The sequence below is a fragment of the Macaca mulatta genome, chromosome Y, assembly GCF_049350105.2.
Source record: "Macaca mulatta isolate MMU2019108-1 chromosome Y, T2T-MMU8v2.0, whole genome shotgun sequence".
NCBI lineage: Eukaryota > Metazoa > Chordata > Mammalia > Primates > Cercopithecidae > Macaca > Macaca mulatta.
The window spans coordinates 4,712,310-4,728,850 of record NC_133427.1 but is presented as its reverse complement, the minus strand read 5'-3'; the positions used below and the strand labels follow the sequence as shown (position 1 = coordinate 4,728,850).

The 16,541-nt window shown below is 35.9% G+C and overlaps 1 protein-coding gene across 27 annotated transcripts in view; it reads left to right on the top strand.

Annotated features, from left to right (window-relative positions):
- UTY (ubiquitously transcribed tetratricopeptide repeat containing, Y-linked) overlaps positions 1 to 16,541 on the top strand; it is a 210,932-nt gene that overhangs the window by 131,494 nt on the left and 62,897 nt on the right. For all 27 annotated transcript variants that reach the window (XM_015128642.3, XM_077989767.1, XM_015128647.3 and 24 more), the window contains 2 exons: positions 6,889 to 7,661; positions 15,289 to 15,418. In XM_015128642.3, the coding sequence (XP_014984128.2) occupies positions 6,889 to 7,661; positions 15,289 to 15,418 (903 nt within the window). The remainder of the gene's footprint in view (positions 1 to 6,888; positions 7,662 to 15,288; positions 15,419 to 16,541) is intronic.

Here is a 16,541-nt window from a genome sequence, read left to right as displayed (position 1 = left end):
TGCAACTCTTCCTTTCATTCAAATATTTGGAGGCCATTGTGAGGTTTATTAAGTGGCCTAATTTAATATTTTTGTGACTCAGGGAATATGGAGGTCTGAAGAGAGGGAGAAAAATAGAAGGACTAAATGATGTAGCAGTTAGAACACAGAACATTTATTAATTTAAGTTTGCTGCCCTGTCTGTGGTGCCCCAAACAATGAAAATGATAACATCAAAGATCCCTGATTACAAATCAGTGATATAATATGAAAAAGTTTAAAACAATTGAGAGAGTTGCAGAGATGCAAAGTGAACACATTATGTTGGAAAAGTGGTACAGATGGACTTGCTTGCTTGATATCCAGGGTTTCCACATACCTTCAATTTGTAGTAAACATAGTATCTTTGAAATTCAGTAAAGCAAAGCACAATAAAATGAGGTATGTCTGGACTACATGGTAATTCAGTCTGTGCACATAAGTTTATTTGAAATGTTATAAATTCACAGTACTGTTTTCTGTGTGGTTTCAGTTACATGGAGACAACTGCAGTCCATATTACATGGAAAGTTCCAGAAATAAACAATACATACATTTTAAATTTCTTTCCATTCTGAGTGGTGTCATGAAATCTTGTCTTGTTCCTCTCCATTCGACCAGGATGTAAATCATCTCTTTGTTCAGCATATCAACACTGTACATGTTACCTACCCTTTATTCACTTAGTTGCTGTCCCTCAGTTATCACATTAAAAAAAAAAAAAAAACATATTGAGAATTCAGGACTATTGACAGTTTGAGGCATCCAATGAGGGTCTAGGAATATATCACCTACAAATATGAGGGACTGTTGTAATTAATAATTATAAAACTAGTGTACAGATAAATTACATTAGATAGTATGGAAATCAGAGGAAAAGGAAAAAAATTATTTTTACTTTACAATTACACCAAATCTCATTGCTATTTCAATAAGGCATAATGACACGTTTTAGAAGGTATCTTCAGGTAATATTTGCACATATTCCCTGGAGAATGCCACTACTATGCAAGCTGTTCAATATTTATTGTAATGGGAGGAAAGGACTAGCAAAATTTAAATTACCATTAATTGTAATACAGTGTGACATGATAATAAAGTGTACCTTGGGAGGTCTAGCACATTAGCGACTCAGACAATTGAAGGAGAAAGCGCAGGTAAGGAGTGGCTGGAGAGTAGCTTATGAAAAGGTAGGGTAGCAGGACAAGCCGCAGACAAAACCCCTCATACACTGAGTTAAACAAGGAAGGGCTTTATTCCGCCAGGAGTTTAGTCAAGACTCACATCTCCAACCACCAAGCTCTCCAAGTGATCAATTCCTATCCCTTTTAAGGGCTCTCACCTCTCAACGTGAGAGGGTCGTGATCAATTGAGCAAACAGGGTACGTGATGGGGCGCTGCATGCACCGGTAATCAGAAAGGAACAGAACAGGACAGGGACTTTCACAATGCTTTTCCATACAATGTCTGGAATCTATACGTAACATAACCAGTTAGGTCGGGGGTCAATCTTTAACCAGGCCCAGGTGCGGCACTGGCTCTCTCCCTGTGGATTTCATTTCTGTCTTTTCATTCTTTGGAGGCAGAAATTGGGCATAAGACAATATGAGGGATGGTTTCTTCCCTTAGTAGAATGAAAGTGAGGCCTCAGTGCAGGACCTGCTTTATCTGATGGCACAGTAAAGCTATTAAGGTTTTGATATAGAGATATGAATTTGTTGAAACTTTTTTTATTTTTATTGATTAATATACTTTATTTTTTAAAGCCATGTTGATATATAGAAAAATTACACAAAAAATACAAAAGCTCCCATTCCTTTCCTCATCTCTCATGGTTTCTCCTCTTAGCCATGTGTTCTAGTTACAGAAGTCTCTCAAGTTCTTGTTTGTCTGAGAAAATTTTTTCCCTGGTTTTTGAATGGTAATTTTGCTGAAATTCCAGTTTGGGTTTTTCTTTCAATACTTCAAACATTTCTGTCTACTCTGTCTTTTGCATGGAGTCTTAGTTCATTCAGAACACTGTAACACAATGCTATGGACTAGGTGACTTACAATGAAGAGAAATTTCTCACAGTTTTGGAGATTGAGAAGTCCAACACCAAGGGCTAGCCTATTTGGTGTCTTGTGAGATGGTTTATTGAAGTTACTTTCTTGCTGTGTCCTCACATGGTAAAATGGGCAAGGATTCTCTCTCAGGCCTCTTTTGTAAGGACACTAATCTCATTCATGAGAGCTGTACACCTTGTGAACTTATCCCCTCCCAAAAGCCCAGCCTCCTAGTAACTTCACCTTGGTGATTCAGTTTCAACATAGGAATTGGGCGGTAAAAGTGGGCACAAATACTCACTCCTTTAGTGCATATGTTCGCAAGAGAAGTCAGATTTAGTTCTTAACTTGGCTCCTCCATAGGTAAGCTGGGGTAGGTTTTTTTTTTCCTTGATTTTTCTCACGATTTTTTTCATTGCCTTTGCTTTTTTATAGTTTACTTATAGATGAGTATTGTAGTATTTTTTGTTATTTATATTGTTGGATATTCTCATAAGTTTTCTGGGTCTGTGGTTTGGTTTGTGTAAGGTCAGCTGAGAGAAACAACAAAAGAGAGAGAGGAAGACCCAAGTTCAGGCAAGCTTTTGGTAAACCTGCCAACCGCTTTACCACAGACAAATGAGGCAGCAGCAGCCAGGTTACAGAATGAGGGGTTGATATTGGGGACGGAGTTTGAGGGAGTTCTTTGGTATGGCCACATTGTGGGCTTGTTTGCTGCTGGTTGATTCTGCCATGTATCACCTTGTAACATTTATGGTACCTGAGGGTGGAGGTAAAGTTTGCTTATGCTTCCCGCAAGCTCACTCTGTGGGGTTTAGATAGTTTGTAATCGGGGTTTATTCTTCCACAGCCAGGCCTTGTAAGTAAAGTCAGCTGGTTGGCTTTACCATGGCGCCTAGATAAAGACTTAGAAATCTAAAGAGGCTTGGGGCAGCATGAAGAGGAGTTGCCCAGTGGGGAGGGGTGGGCAGGATCAAGAAGCTTTTTGGGGCAGTTTGTCCCTAACAGTTTCAATCTTAATTTTTAATATGCTCAGGCATTATGGCTCAAATATTTCTTCTTTTTTTTTCTTTTTCCCATTTTAGTATGTCCATCTCATTTTTGTTACACTTTTTGGTATTTTTCTACATTAAACCTGTATACTGGCTAAAAGTATCTCAGGTACTAAACCTGTATACAGGCTTTCAGTTTGAGGTTTATGTTAATCAGACTATTAGCTTGTATTTACTGTTTACCAGGACTGCAAATGTAAGAGGCTACTATTTGATGTGGTGTTTTTGGTTTGTTTTCTCTGTTATCATATTTTTCCTAGACATTACTGCTTATGTAAGATCTGAATCATGCAGTTCTTTCAGTTGTATTCCCCTGTTATTTTGGAGGTGTTCTATTGATGAGGTGATAAAGTGTGTGGGAAAGAAGTATTCTGTATTAGTTGCCTGTCTTTTAATGAGCCTTTACCTTTTGGCTGATTCATTCACAAGCGCTGGTCAGCATTTTATTCCCCAGTAGACAAGCAGGAAGGCTATAGAGGCTTGGCATTGAGTGTTTTCTGTCTGTCATGTCATTTAGTTATAATAAAACCCTGGATGTGTTAGACTCTGGCCAAATAGTACAATAATTTCCCAGAGTCATGCCTTTTTAAGAACGGATGCTCAGGAAACATTTCAGAATGTTTACTTTGCCCCTTTTCCTGTTAGAAGAGGTAGAGGTGTGTTTTCTAATCTTTATTGTAAGATCCTATTAGGGCTTCTGGAGGTAAAACTTATAAAAATGTGGAAGTTCCCTAAGAGTTGGCCTCCCTGAAGCTTCTAACTCTCAAAAACTGAGCATCCAGCAATTTTTCAGTTACAGTCTAGGTTATTCTCTTAGTAGAACAGGTTTTTTCCGCTTTTCCTGTGACTCCTTTTCTTTTTCTGATGCCTTGCAGTCTCTTTCTATGGTTCCTGGTTTTGTCCGGGCCATTAGAGTCTTACAATAGGTCTCAAAGCAGGCCTGCAGTCACTTAGTGTGGATTTGAATTAAACTTAGCTAGGAGTTAATATATGGAAAACCAATCTGGGTGCCCAGCCTGTTCTCCAGCCTGAGTAACTACCTAGAACACTCAGCCAATTATTTCCCTGTCTCTTGTCCCTTTGGTTAGCTACCCTACATTGAAAGATGGCCAGTCTGTCTCACAAAATGTACTCTGTTTCTGTGGAGTTAGCTTAACCCCATAATCACCATTAAAACCTTTTTAAAGTTTTTCAGCATGCACTCCAGTGGAGTGGGCTTTGACATTTTTCCTCCCATTTCCCCCCTTATAGCACGCTTTCATTGTTGGATCCACCAGACCGGGTCCTATTATGGGAGGTTCGGAGACTGCTTAGCCAGGAGTGTGCCTTAATTCCTCTCACAGCTAGCTGCAGCTGTGGAGCTGGTCCTATAGACCGTATACAGTGTCCTAGGTCTGGTTCTTCCCACACTCGCCTCAGAGCACACAGTCCACACTAAGAGATCTGTGCCTCCCCACGTCACACCCCAAGTTGGTCTGTCCCAAGACTGTCTCTTTCCCACAATTTCACACATCTCCCCCATCCCTGAAACAGTTTTCCTTTCTGACCAGCTTGAGAGGAATTTGAGACAAGCCTGGCCAATATGAAACCCAATTCTTTTTTTTTTTTTTTTTTTTTCTTTTTTGAAACAGAGTCTTGCTGCATGACCCAGGCTGGAGTGGAGTGGTGCAATCTTGGCTTACTGCAACCCGTGCCTCCCAGGTTCAAGCGATTCTCCAGCCTCAGCCTCCCAAGTAGCTGGGCCTACAGGCACATACCACCTTGCCCGGCTAATTTTTGTATTTTTGTTAGAGACAGGTTTTTGCCATGTTGGCCAGGCTGGTCTCAAACTCCTGACCTCAGGTGATCTGCCTGCCTCAGCCACCCAGAGTGGCTGGGATTACAGGCGTGAGCTACCACCCCCAGCCATGAAACCCTGTTTCTACTAAAAAAATATATATATATTACCCAGGCAAGGTGGCATGTGCCTGTAGTCCCAGCTGCTTGGAAGGCTGAGGCACAAGAGTCACTTGAACCTGGCAGGTAGAAGTTGCAGTGAGCCAAGATCACACTACTGCACTCCAGACTGAGCAGCAAAGCAAAACTCTATCTCAAAAAAAAAAAAGGGGGATTAACATAATTAACTGACTTTCTAGAGCTTACCCGCTACAATCTATTTGGTATCATGTTACATTTTATAATATAATTTTTATGACTGTGTCTCATACATTTAATTGAGTCATTTAATTTTTGTACGTTGTGTGAGAATATCCATTTTGCATAAGGATATTTTATTATTCCAGCATCATTTGTATAAAACTCTTCTTCCCATCTTGGCAACTGTGTCAACAATTAATTTGCAATCTATATGTGGATACATTTGTAGATTCTTTTCTCCTACTCCTGTATATAGTTTTTCTTACACCAATTTACACAGCCTTGGTCACTGTAACTTTATAGTAAGTTTTAAAAATAGGTAAATGTAACTCTACCTTTTTTGTTATTTGTCTCTATTCTAATAGTATGGTATTATATTGCTTGATTTCACATGTAAACCTACTTACTTTCTAAGATAACTCCTCATTTGTCTTGGTGCATAATTCTTATATATTGCTGGGTTTGACATGCTAATATGTTTTTAAGGATCCTGTTGTCTATATTCAAAGGACATGTTTTTCTCAGTGATACATTTTACTGGCTTTCACTGATATTAGAGTATTATTGGCTCTCTGAAATGACTTAGTAAAGTTCTGTCCTGCTGTATATCCTGAAAAGATTTTTGTAAGATTAGTAAAATTTCTTCCTAAAATGTTGTTTGTAAGATCTCTAACAGTATAATCTCTTTTCTTTGTACTTTGCTAAGTTTATATTTACTGTTATGATATATTTAAGTAAAGATTTTTTTAAGTGTTGATCCTTTCAAAGACCAGTTGTATATATTTTTTAACAAATTTTTTCCATTGGTTTTTTGTTTTCTATTTCAGTAATTTTTTTTCCTTCCTGTGTTATTTATTCCCTTGTATTTATTTTCGGTTTGATACTCTTTCCACAACATCTTAAATTGGTATTTTATCTTTTCGATCTTAGACCTTTATTCTTTGACAACCTGAGTGTTTGAAAGTATAAAACCTTCTGAGTATTGCATTAAACTAAATTTTGACATGGTATGCTTTTATTTTTATCAAGTTCAAAGAATTATCTAATTTATTTTGTCATTTCTTAACTTGGCCTGTAGGAAATTTAGATTTCTGTTCTTTAGTTTTCACACATTTGGGTATTTATAGGATTTTATGTTTTCGATATTTGATGTAATTCTTTTTTCAGAAAACACACTTTCTATTATTTCAGGACTTTTAGTTTTATTGAGACTTTTTTTGCATAGTCTATGGCTTATTGTAAATGGTATTCCCTGAAATATACTTCATGTATTAAGTATAATAAGCGTACATGTTTTTCCACATCTAAATTTTGAGATAAACTTTTATTCAGCTAAAAATGTATGTCAGAACTGAACAATTTAAACTTTAAAAAGCCTAATAGGAAAAAAATTATTCACATATTAGTAAATCAAATTAAGCAGGCAGGTTAGATCATTTTCTCTAAAAATACTAACCACTTTAATCTGTTGATTATGGGAACTTTTAAATGATTTTGAGATTTGGCTTAAATTACATTCCACAAAATTTAGTTTCTTTATGGTGGCTTTGCGTTTAACATTTTAATCCTCAAGAGTTTTCTGTATATGCATTCAAGCTTCCATGATATTAAATTTCAATTTTTATTTTTTTTTTAGGGGCTTCATAAAAGTCAGAGTTCATGTGTGTCAGGACCTAATGAAGAACAACCTCTGTTTTCCACTGAGTCTGCCCAGTATCAGCAGGCAACTAGCACTGGTATTAAGAAGCCCAATGAACATCTCACTCTGCCTAGTAATTCGGTACCACAGAAGAATGCTGACAGTCACTTCTCCTCTCATATTGCTACCTCAGGTGGACAACAAGGCATTATTTTTACCAAAGAGAGCAAGCCTTCAAAACATCAATCCTTGGTGCCTGAAACAAGCAGGCATACTGGAGATACATCTAATGGCTGCGCTGATGTCAAGGGACTTTCTAACCATGTTCATCAGTTGATAGCAGATGCTGTTTCCAGTCCTAACCATGGAGATTCACCAAATTTATTAATTGCAGACAATCCTCAGCTCTCTGCCTTGTTGGTTGGAAAAGCCAATGACAATGTGGGTACTGGAACCTGTGACAAAGTCAATAACATCTACCCAGCTGTTCATACAAAGACTGATCATTCTGTTGCCTCTTCACCCTCTTCAGCCATTTCCACAGCAACACCTTCCCCTAAATCCACTGAGCAGGCAAGCATAAACAGTGTTACCAGCCTTAACAGTCCTCACAGTGGAATACACACAATCAATGGAGAGGGGCTGGAGAACTCACAGAGCTCTACAAAAGTAGACCTGCCTTTAGTTAGCCACAGATCTACTTCTCAGATCATACCATCAATGTCAGTGTCTATATGCCCCAGTTCAACAGAAGTTCTGAAAGCATTCAGGTTAGTGTGGGAAAATTCATCACAAAATGAAAATGGTCAGCTTCTGGCCAGATCAGACAACTAAAATGTTTATGTGATATATTAATAAATGTAACATGCTCAAAAGATTATAGAGTCACTCACATAAAACAATAGTGTCAAAAGGAAATTTATTATGTTGAAAATTGTGGATTTTTTCTTCTTTATTTTCCTTTAAGTTCTGGTATACATGTGCAGAACTGCAGGTTTGTTACATAGGTATACATGTGCCATGGTGGTTTGCCTCAACTATCAACCCATCTTCTAGGTTTTAAGTCCCTCCTGGATTAGGTATTTGTCCTGATGCTCTCCCTCCCTGTGCCCCCAACCCCTGAGAGGCCCTGGTATATGATATACTGCAGTTTTGCTGCATTTCCTGTCTCTCCTGGAAACTATATAACTTCTAGAGTCTGACAAAATGTTTTCTCAAATATAAGCAAAGACTAGCCTTAATAATCAGTAAGGCCTATTACTACTCTTAACATTCTACAGCTCTAACTTATCAGCCAGTTTGATAAGACTTGCTATATTGTGCTACTCTTTTTTTTTCTCTCTTACACTTTAAGTTCTAAGGTACACATGCACAACGTGCAGGTTTCTTACATATGTATACATGAGACATGTTGGTGTGCTGCACCCATTAACTCGTCATTTACATAAGGTATATCTCCTAATGCTCTCCCTCCCCCCCACCTCCCCACAATAGGACCTGGTGTGTGATGTTCCCCTTCCTGTGTCCAAGTGATCTCATTGTTCAGTTCCCACCTGTGAGTAAAAACATGTGGTATTTCGTTTTCTGTTCTTGTGATAGTTTGCTGAGAATGATGGTTTCCAGCTGTGGACTCATCCTTTTTTATGGCTGCATAGTATTCCATGGTGTCTATGTGCCACATTTTCTTAATCCAGTCTGTCTCTGATTGACATTTGGGTTGATTCCAAGTCTTTGCTATTGTGAATAGTACCACAATAAACATACATGTGCATGTGTCTTTATAGCAGCATGACTTATAATCCTTTGGGTATATTCCCAGTAATGGGATGGCCGGGTCAAATGGTATTTCTAGTTCTAGATCCTTGAGGAATCGCCACACTGTTTTCCACAATGGTTGAACTAGTTTACAGTCCCACCAACAGTGTAAAAGTGTTCCTATTTCTCCACATCCTCTCCAGCACCTGTTGTTTCCTGATTTGTTAGTGATTGCCATTCTAACTGGTGTGAGATGGTATCTCATTGTGGTTTTGATTTGCTTTCTCTGATGGCGAGTGATGATGAGCATTTTTTCATGTGTCTGTTGGCTGTATGAATGTCTTCTTTTGAGAAGTGTCTGTTCATATCCTTTGCCCACTTTTTGATGGGGTTGTTTTTTTTCTTGTAAATTTGTTTGAGTTATTTGTAGGTTCTGGATATTAGCCCTTTGTCAGATGAGTAGATTGCAAAAATTTTCTCCCATTCTGTAGGTTGCCTGTTCACTCTGATGGTAGTTTCTTTTGCTGTGCAGAAGCTCTTTAGTTTAATTAGATCCCATTTGTCAATTTTGCCTTTTGTTGCCATTGCTTTTGGTGTTTTAGACATGAAGTCCCTGCCCTTGCCTATGTCCTGAATGATATTACCTAGGTTTTCTTCCAGGGTTTTTATGGTTTTAGATCTAACATTTAAATATCTAATCCATCTTGAATTAATTTCCGTGTAAGGAGTAAGGAAAGGATCCAGTTTCAGCTTTCTACTTATGGCTAGCTAATTTTCCCAGCACCATTTATTAAATAGGGAATCTTTCCTCCATTTCTTGTTTTTGTCAGGTTTGTCAAAGATCAGATGGCTGTAGATGTGTGGTATTATTTCTGAGAGCTCTGTTCTGTTCCATTGGTCTATATCTTTGTTTTCGTACCATTACCATGCTGTTTTGTTTACTGTAGCCTCATAGTATAGTTTGAAGTCAGGTAGCATGATGCCCCCAGCTTTGTTCTTTTGGCTTAGGATTGTCTTGGCAATGCAGGGTCTTTTTTGGTTCCATATGAACTTTAAAGCAGTTTTTTCCAATTCTGTGAAGAAACTCATTGGTAGCTTGATGGGGATGGCATTGAATCCATAAATTACCTTGGGCAGTATGGCCATTTTCACGACATTGATTCTTCCTATCCATGAGCATGGTATGTTCTTCCATTTGTTTGTGTCCTGTTTTATTTCACTTTGTAGTTCTCCTTGAAGAGGTCCTTTACATCCCTTGTAAGTTGGATTCCTAGGTATTTTATTCTCTTTGAAGCTATTGTGAATGGGAGTTCATTCATGATTTGGCTGTTTGTCCATTACTGGTGTGTATACGAATGCTTGTGATTTTTGCACATTAATTTTGTATCCTGAGACTTTCCTGAAGTTGCTTATTAGCTTAAGGAAATTTTGGGCTGAGACAATGGGGTTTTCTAAATATACAATCATGTCATCTGCAAACAGGGACAATTTGACTTCTTCTTTTCCTAACTGAATACCCTTGATTTCTTTCTCTTGCCTGATTGCCCTAGCCAGAACTTCCAACAGAATGTTGAATAGGAGTGGTGAGAGAGGGCATCCCTGTCTTGTGCCAGTTTTCAAAGGGAATCCTTCCAGGTTTTGCCCATTCAGTATGATATTGGCTGTGGGTTTGTCATAAATAGCTCTTATTATTTTGAGATACTTTCCATCAATACCGAATTTATTGAGTTTTTAGCATGAAGGGCTGTTGAATTTTGTCAAAGGCCTTTTCTGCATCTATTGAGATAATCATGTGGTTTTTGTCTTTGGTTCTGTTTATATGTTGGATTACATTTATTGATTTGCGTATGTTGAACCACCCTTGCATCCTGGGGATGAAGCCCACTTGATCATGGTGGATAAGCTTTTTGATGTGCTGCTGGATTCGGTTTGCCAGTATTTCACTGAGTATTTTTGCACCGATCTTCATCAGGGATATTGGTCTAAAATTCTCTTTTTCTTGTTGTATCTCTCTCAGGCTTTGGTATCAGGATGATGTTGGTTGGCCTCGTAAAATGAGTTAGGGAGGATTCCCTCTTTTTCTATTGATTGGAATAGTATCAGAAGGAATGGTACCAGCTCCTCCTTGTACCTCTGGTAGTTTTGGCTGTAAATCCATCTGGTCCTGTACTTTTTTTGGTTTGTAAGCTATTAATTAGTGCCTCAATTTCAGAGTCTGCTATTGGTCTATTCAGGGGTTTAAATGCTACTCTTTTAAGCAATGGGGGTTCACATGTTTGTTTAAAAATTGGTTTTCATTCCATTCCCACAAAAAAGAATCAAGAACACTTTCTTTGTTATTAAGGCAACAGATTGATGCCCCCAAAGAGCCTCGTCTACCTTTTTAAAAAACAGCTTTATTGAGATATAATTCACATACCATATGGTTTGGTCATTTAGTGTATATAGTTCATTTGGTTTTAGCAGATTACCAGATGTGTACAGTCATTGTCACGGTCAGTTTTACAGCATTTGTGCTACCTCAAAAACAAACCCGACACAGACTTTAAACACAATAAAATTAAATCTTAGTAAGTTATCTTACGTCTTATAAATGTTCTGTATAGAAGAGTATAAAATGTAAGTGAAAGTCACTTCGGATGCCAAAAAACACATACTGTATGCCTTCTATATTTTTAGTACCTAAACTTGGAAATTTTAACAATAGTACATTTGTTTTATTAGATTCATAAAAGAGCTTTCTGAAATTAGATGCAAATTAACAGAAAAGAAATACCCTATAACTAGACAATCTAAACATTATTTTTAATCTACTTTGGTCATTTTATTAAAAAGTTTTTAAACTTCAAATTTGAAAACAGTTTTTGCCAAATGATGATATAACTCTTTTCCTGGTACTGTGAGATGTTAAGATGTTACATATTTCTTCTCTATGACTGTATGTGAACGTTGTTAGACTCTCAGGCATTTCGGTTATTTTATTAGAAACCATTGTGTGTCAGCCATTAAATGTATGTTAACTGATCAGCTTCTAAGATGAAACCAAAAATTTTTGCTTTTTTATAATTTATGGTTACAACAACCTTGGGGAGCAGTAATGTAGTAGTGATAATGTTTTTATTTTTGCAAAATAATTAAATTATATATTTTATATTAACGGACTATAGATTTTAATCTATATCATTTTGAGGTGTACATAAATAATCACTTTGTAATAAAATGCATTCTTAAAGAGTTATTTTTGGGTTAGACATGGTAAAAGGACTTTACCTTACCAGAAATGAATCGTTTTATTTTTTAAAGCTATAAATAGTGTATCTTTAAAATATTGTAAGTATCTGTGGCTACAAGACTATTCCAATAAATGTAGCTTCCAATGTGCTATTGAAGATAACATACCAAAAAGAAAATAGGAGAGAAATTAAGAAAGCAAAGGACAACAGTCGCAGAAAGAAAGAGAATACAAGGATGGATTCTAAAGTTGGGAATGAAATTATTCTGAGTTGTAGAGAAAGAGCCAGAATGAGAAATGATAGTTTCTATTTGGGCGCCATTTCAGTCAGGTGATAGTGGCATCTGTTCTGGGGAGAAAACTGAGATTCAAATAAATTAAGTAATATGGGAGTAAAAGAGTTAATTTCCCTGATTAAGGAGGCTTATAAGGAAAGATAAATTATTATGAGGTGTTTAGAGAGAATCTCATTGTATCCTTAATTTATATGGGTGAACTTGAAAGTAAACTTAATTAGGTTATTTTCAAAAAAGCCATTTTTATTATTATATAATGATGAATGTCTTCAATATGTAACTAAGGGTTAACAGGAAGCTTTCAGAGTAAGATAAACTCTTCAGTCTTTCCAACACCTGCTTTTTCTTCAACTTTGTTTTATTCCCATTATGAACTTAAGTTTCATAATTTCTTTTGAAGAATTTTGGATTCTTCATACATACATTCAGAAGTTAGTCTATTTCTGTTGTCTGTAGAATTATTCCATAAATGTAGCTATGTAAAAAGACCTATCTCTTTGCATTAGGGTCAGATTGTATAGCTGTTAAGTAAAAGATATACTATTTACTTTTTTTAAACACCTATATTATTTCCTTTAAGAAGCTTCCTAAAGCTTGTGATTTAACTCTAATAATTGATAGAAATATATCAAGGAATTGTTACATATGATTTATTGTACCATTTATTCTGATAGTCTTCTTATTTGTATATTCCTGGTCCATTATTTTTAATCAGGAAAGCATTGTGCTTCTTTCACAATTTAAATTGTGATTTCAGCATTCAAGTGATTGAGTCATGGCTCCTTTGCTCATGCCTCGTCTTATTCTTTCTTCAGATGCCAGTATCTACGTTTTCCAATGCTTTAGCTTCCTATGTATCCACTTTTTTTTCTTTTATAGACCGTAGAAATTACAAAGACCGAATTCTACAGTCAATCCCAATTTCTTAGTCTAATTGTTTTGTTGTTGTTGTTGTTTGTTTTATTTTGTTTTTCAGATGGAGTTTTGCTCTTGTCAACCAGGCTGGAGTGCAGTAGCACTATCTCAGCTCACTACAACGTCTGCCTCCCAGGTTCAAGCTATTTTACCGCCTCAGCCTCCCATGTAGCTGGGATTACAGGCTCCTGCCACCATGTAGAGCTAATTTTGTATTTTTAGTAGAGACGGGGTTTCTACATGGTGGTCAGGCTGGTCCCAAACTCCCAACCTCAGATCATCCACCCACCTCTGCCTCCAAAAGTGCTATGATCACAGGCATGAGCCACAGCACCCTGCCTAGTCTCTTTTTTTATAGAGGTGATCGTTTAACTAATTTTTGATAGTAAAATAAATTAACATAAAGAAATTTCTAGTACAGTTAAATACTTCACCAAATTTAGTACAATTAAGTACTGGTATAGTGAGAATACTTGAATTGTCTCTTCACCAAGTATATTCTATTTATTTAAAACAAAAGTTATGAGGAGTTTATAAATTAGGTTCAATTCTGTATTTAAGTTTAAAAGCTTAATGTGTATCATCTGTAACTAAACCTATGGGTTACTTTGCTTTGTGGAGAGAAACTGAAATCTAGATACTACTTTAGAATGTAATAGGTAGTTAAATGTAAACGTTTAATAGATATTTGCACATTTTTGATTTAAAAAATAGGTAAGTCAAATTTCTAACCAAATTCATAACTTAAAAATGCATGAAGACCTTTTTAATTGTTTAAAAAGGTTATACAGCCTGGTGCGGTGGCTCACGCCTGTAATCCCAGCACTTTGGGAGGCCGAGGCAGGCGGATCACAAGGTCAAGAGATGAAGACCATCCTGGCTAACACAGTGAAACCCCGTCTTTACTAAAAACACAAAAAATTAGCCAGGCGTGGTGGCGGGCACTTGTAGTCCCAGCTACTCAGGAAGCTGAGGCAGAAGAATGGTGTGAACCCAGGAGGCGTAGCTTGCAGTGAGCTGAGATTGCACCACTGCACTCCAGCCTGGGGGACAGAGCCAGACTCCGTATTAAAAAAAAAAAAAAGGTTATACACCCTAGTAGCTATTTACTATAACATCTTAAAAGTGTATATGTTGCATTTCAAGGCTTCATTTGTATTAGTCCAACCACAGAGGCATGACTTGAAAGTTTTTTTCTGTGTAGGGAAATAAAGCAAAACAAGCTTTTGCTTCAGCTTTTATTATTCTATATATTGAAATAAAAACATAATTTCTTCTGAAACAAATGCAGTTACTGATGTATTTTTTACTTTCCAAAACAGAATTTTCAGATTTTTGTCTGAAATATTAACATTTTTGAGAGTTCCTTCCTTTGATATTTTAATTCATTGATTATTTCTTAATTTTAATAATTAGGTGAGACAGCTTGAATAATTTGAAAGGCTTACCAGTTTTCTGAATTTGTTAAAATATTAAGGGTTTAGGAAATCACTTCTTGTATTTGCATACTAAAAGAAGAATTGGATTATGGAAATAATTTTACCATATTTTAAGAATTTATATCAATAATTTAACAAATATTGTACCTTTCATTAAAGAAAAATTCAAATACTGTTAAATATGCAAAATGTGACAACACAGAGCAACTACACACGTCACTTAAAATTATAAGATGTGAAAGTTTGGTAAATGGAGTCTTATTGAGTATTAGCTAATTCCACAGAAAGTAAGTCTTGAGGGTGAAACTAATGAGCTTTCTGAATTTGAAAGTTTTCACAATGGTATTCTAGAAATAATTACTAAGATGTGATGTCAGAAAGGAGATATACTATGATATTAAGGATATGTAAATCACTTCTTGATCAACTATTTTACCATTTTATGGAGAACATTTAACAGTGGCACATGTTGGAGAGAACATTTGAGTTTATATTAATGTTTCGTATGAGAAAGCAAATTGGAAAATGAATGAGGAATTTTGTCAACACTTTATATACTCTTGTGTGTAGAATACTTTGTTTAGCTTTTATAAGACCTGCTGAAATTTAATAGTTCTCAATTTCTTATTTAATGGATCTGAATATCTTACACTATTTGTATTTTTGTGAATGCCTTATGCCTTTTATTTCAGATTTTCTTTTTTTTCTATTTTTAAAATAAATATATAACTGATATATTTCTTCTGCTTTTTTTTTAAAGGAATCTAGGTAAAAATGGCTTGTCTAATAGCTGCATTTTGTTAGATAAATGTCCACCTCCAAGACCACCAACTTCACCATACCCACCCTTGCCAAAGGACAAGTTGAATCCACCCACACCTAGTATTTATGTGAGTCCCCATTGAGTAACTTATAAATAAATCAAGAGTCTGAACTAATGTGTCTTTTAGAAAATAGATGTATTTGTTAAATCAAGCCAGATTCCCTTAGGGAGCATAGACTTTACTCTCATAGGTTTAATATTTCAGAAAAAATATGTTTATATTTCAGGGCACATAACAAATGAGTGCTCTTACTCTAAACACTGCCTACCAACCTGTTTTTGAAAATAAAGTTCTATTGGAACATAACCATGCTTATTTAGTTAGTTGCTATCTTTATGATTGCATTTTCAATACATTGACAGAGTTTGCAAAAGAGACTAGGTTGTCCGTAAAGCCAAAAATATTTATTATCTGGCCTTTGACAGAAAAGGTTCTTGACCACTGAGTATGCAAACAGATTTTGTCTAGAAAAATTAAGGTCTTCTCAAATATTGACTGGGATTATATGAGAGCAGCAAAAGATAATTGTTTTCTAGGGTCAGCTTTTAGTAAACATGGTTCTAAATCTGAATTCTGGCACTGCTGGTTATGTATACCTGTTGAATGTTACATTTCCTTAATAAAGGGATTTTTTTCTATCTTCATAAAAACTGGTTGATGATATAAAAGTGATTATGAGTACGTGTTATTTAAAAGTTTTACATAAATACATGTAGGTATAAAATTTTCATTGGAATTTAAGTGGCTCTTTTACTATTTAGCAACATAAACGTTTGATGAAGAAAGCTGATGTGGCTTACATCAAAATAACTTACGTATTTTTCCTCCTGAAGAGTTTGTGTCACCAACTTTTTCATTCTCCTTCACAAATTAAAGAATCTGAAGCTAAAACATGAAAAGACAATAATTAGAATGATCTCGAATCAAATCTGTAAGAGAGGATTTTGGAGATTTTGGCCTTTTTTTGGACAGATGTTCAATATTAATTTTTTACCTAGTTGAAATTTATTAACATTGGTATTAGAAGAGTCATGGAAGAGAGACTAAAATAAGCTTTTCCTTTGAAACTTTGAGGCAACAAATACAAATTCAAGGTTTGCCTGTTGTAGGTCTTAATTCTCTAAAAGTTTTGATAATAGTTTTTAAAAGTTTGATTTTAAACTTTAAATGTCACTTCTACCTGTTGTCT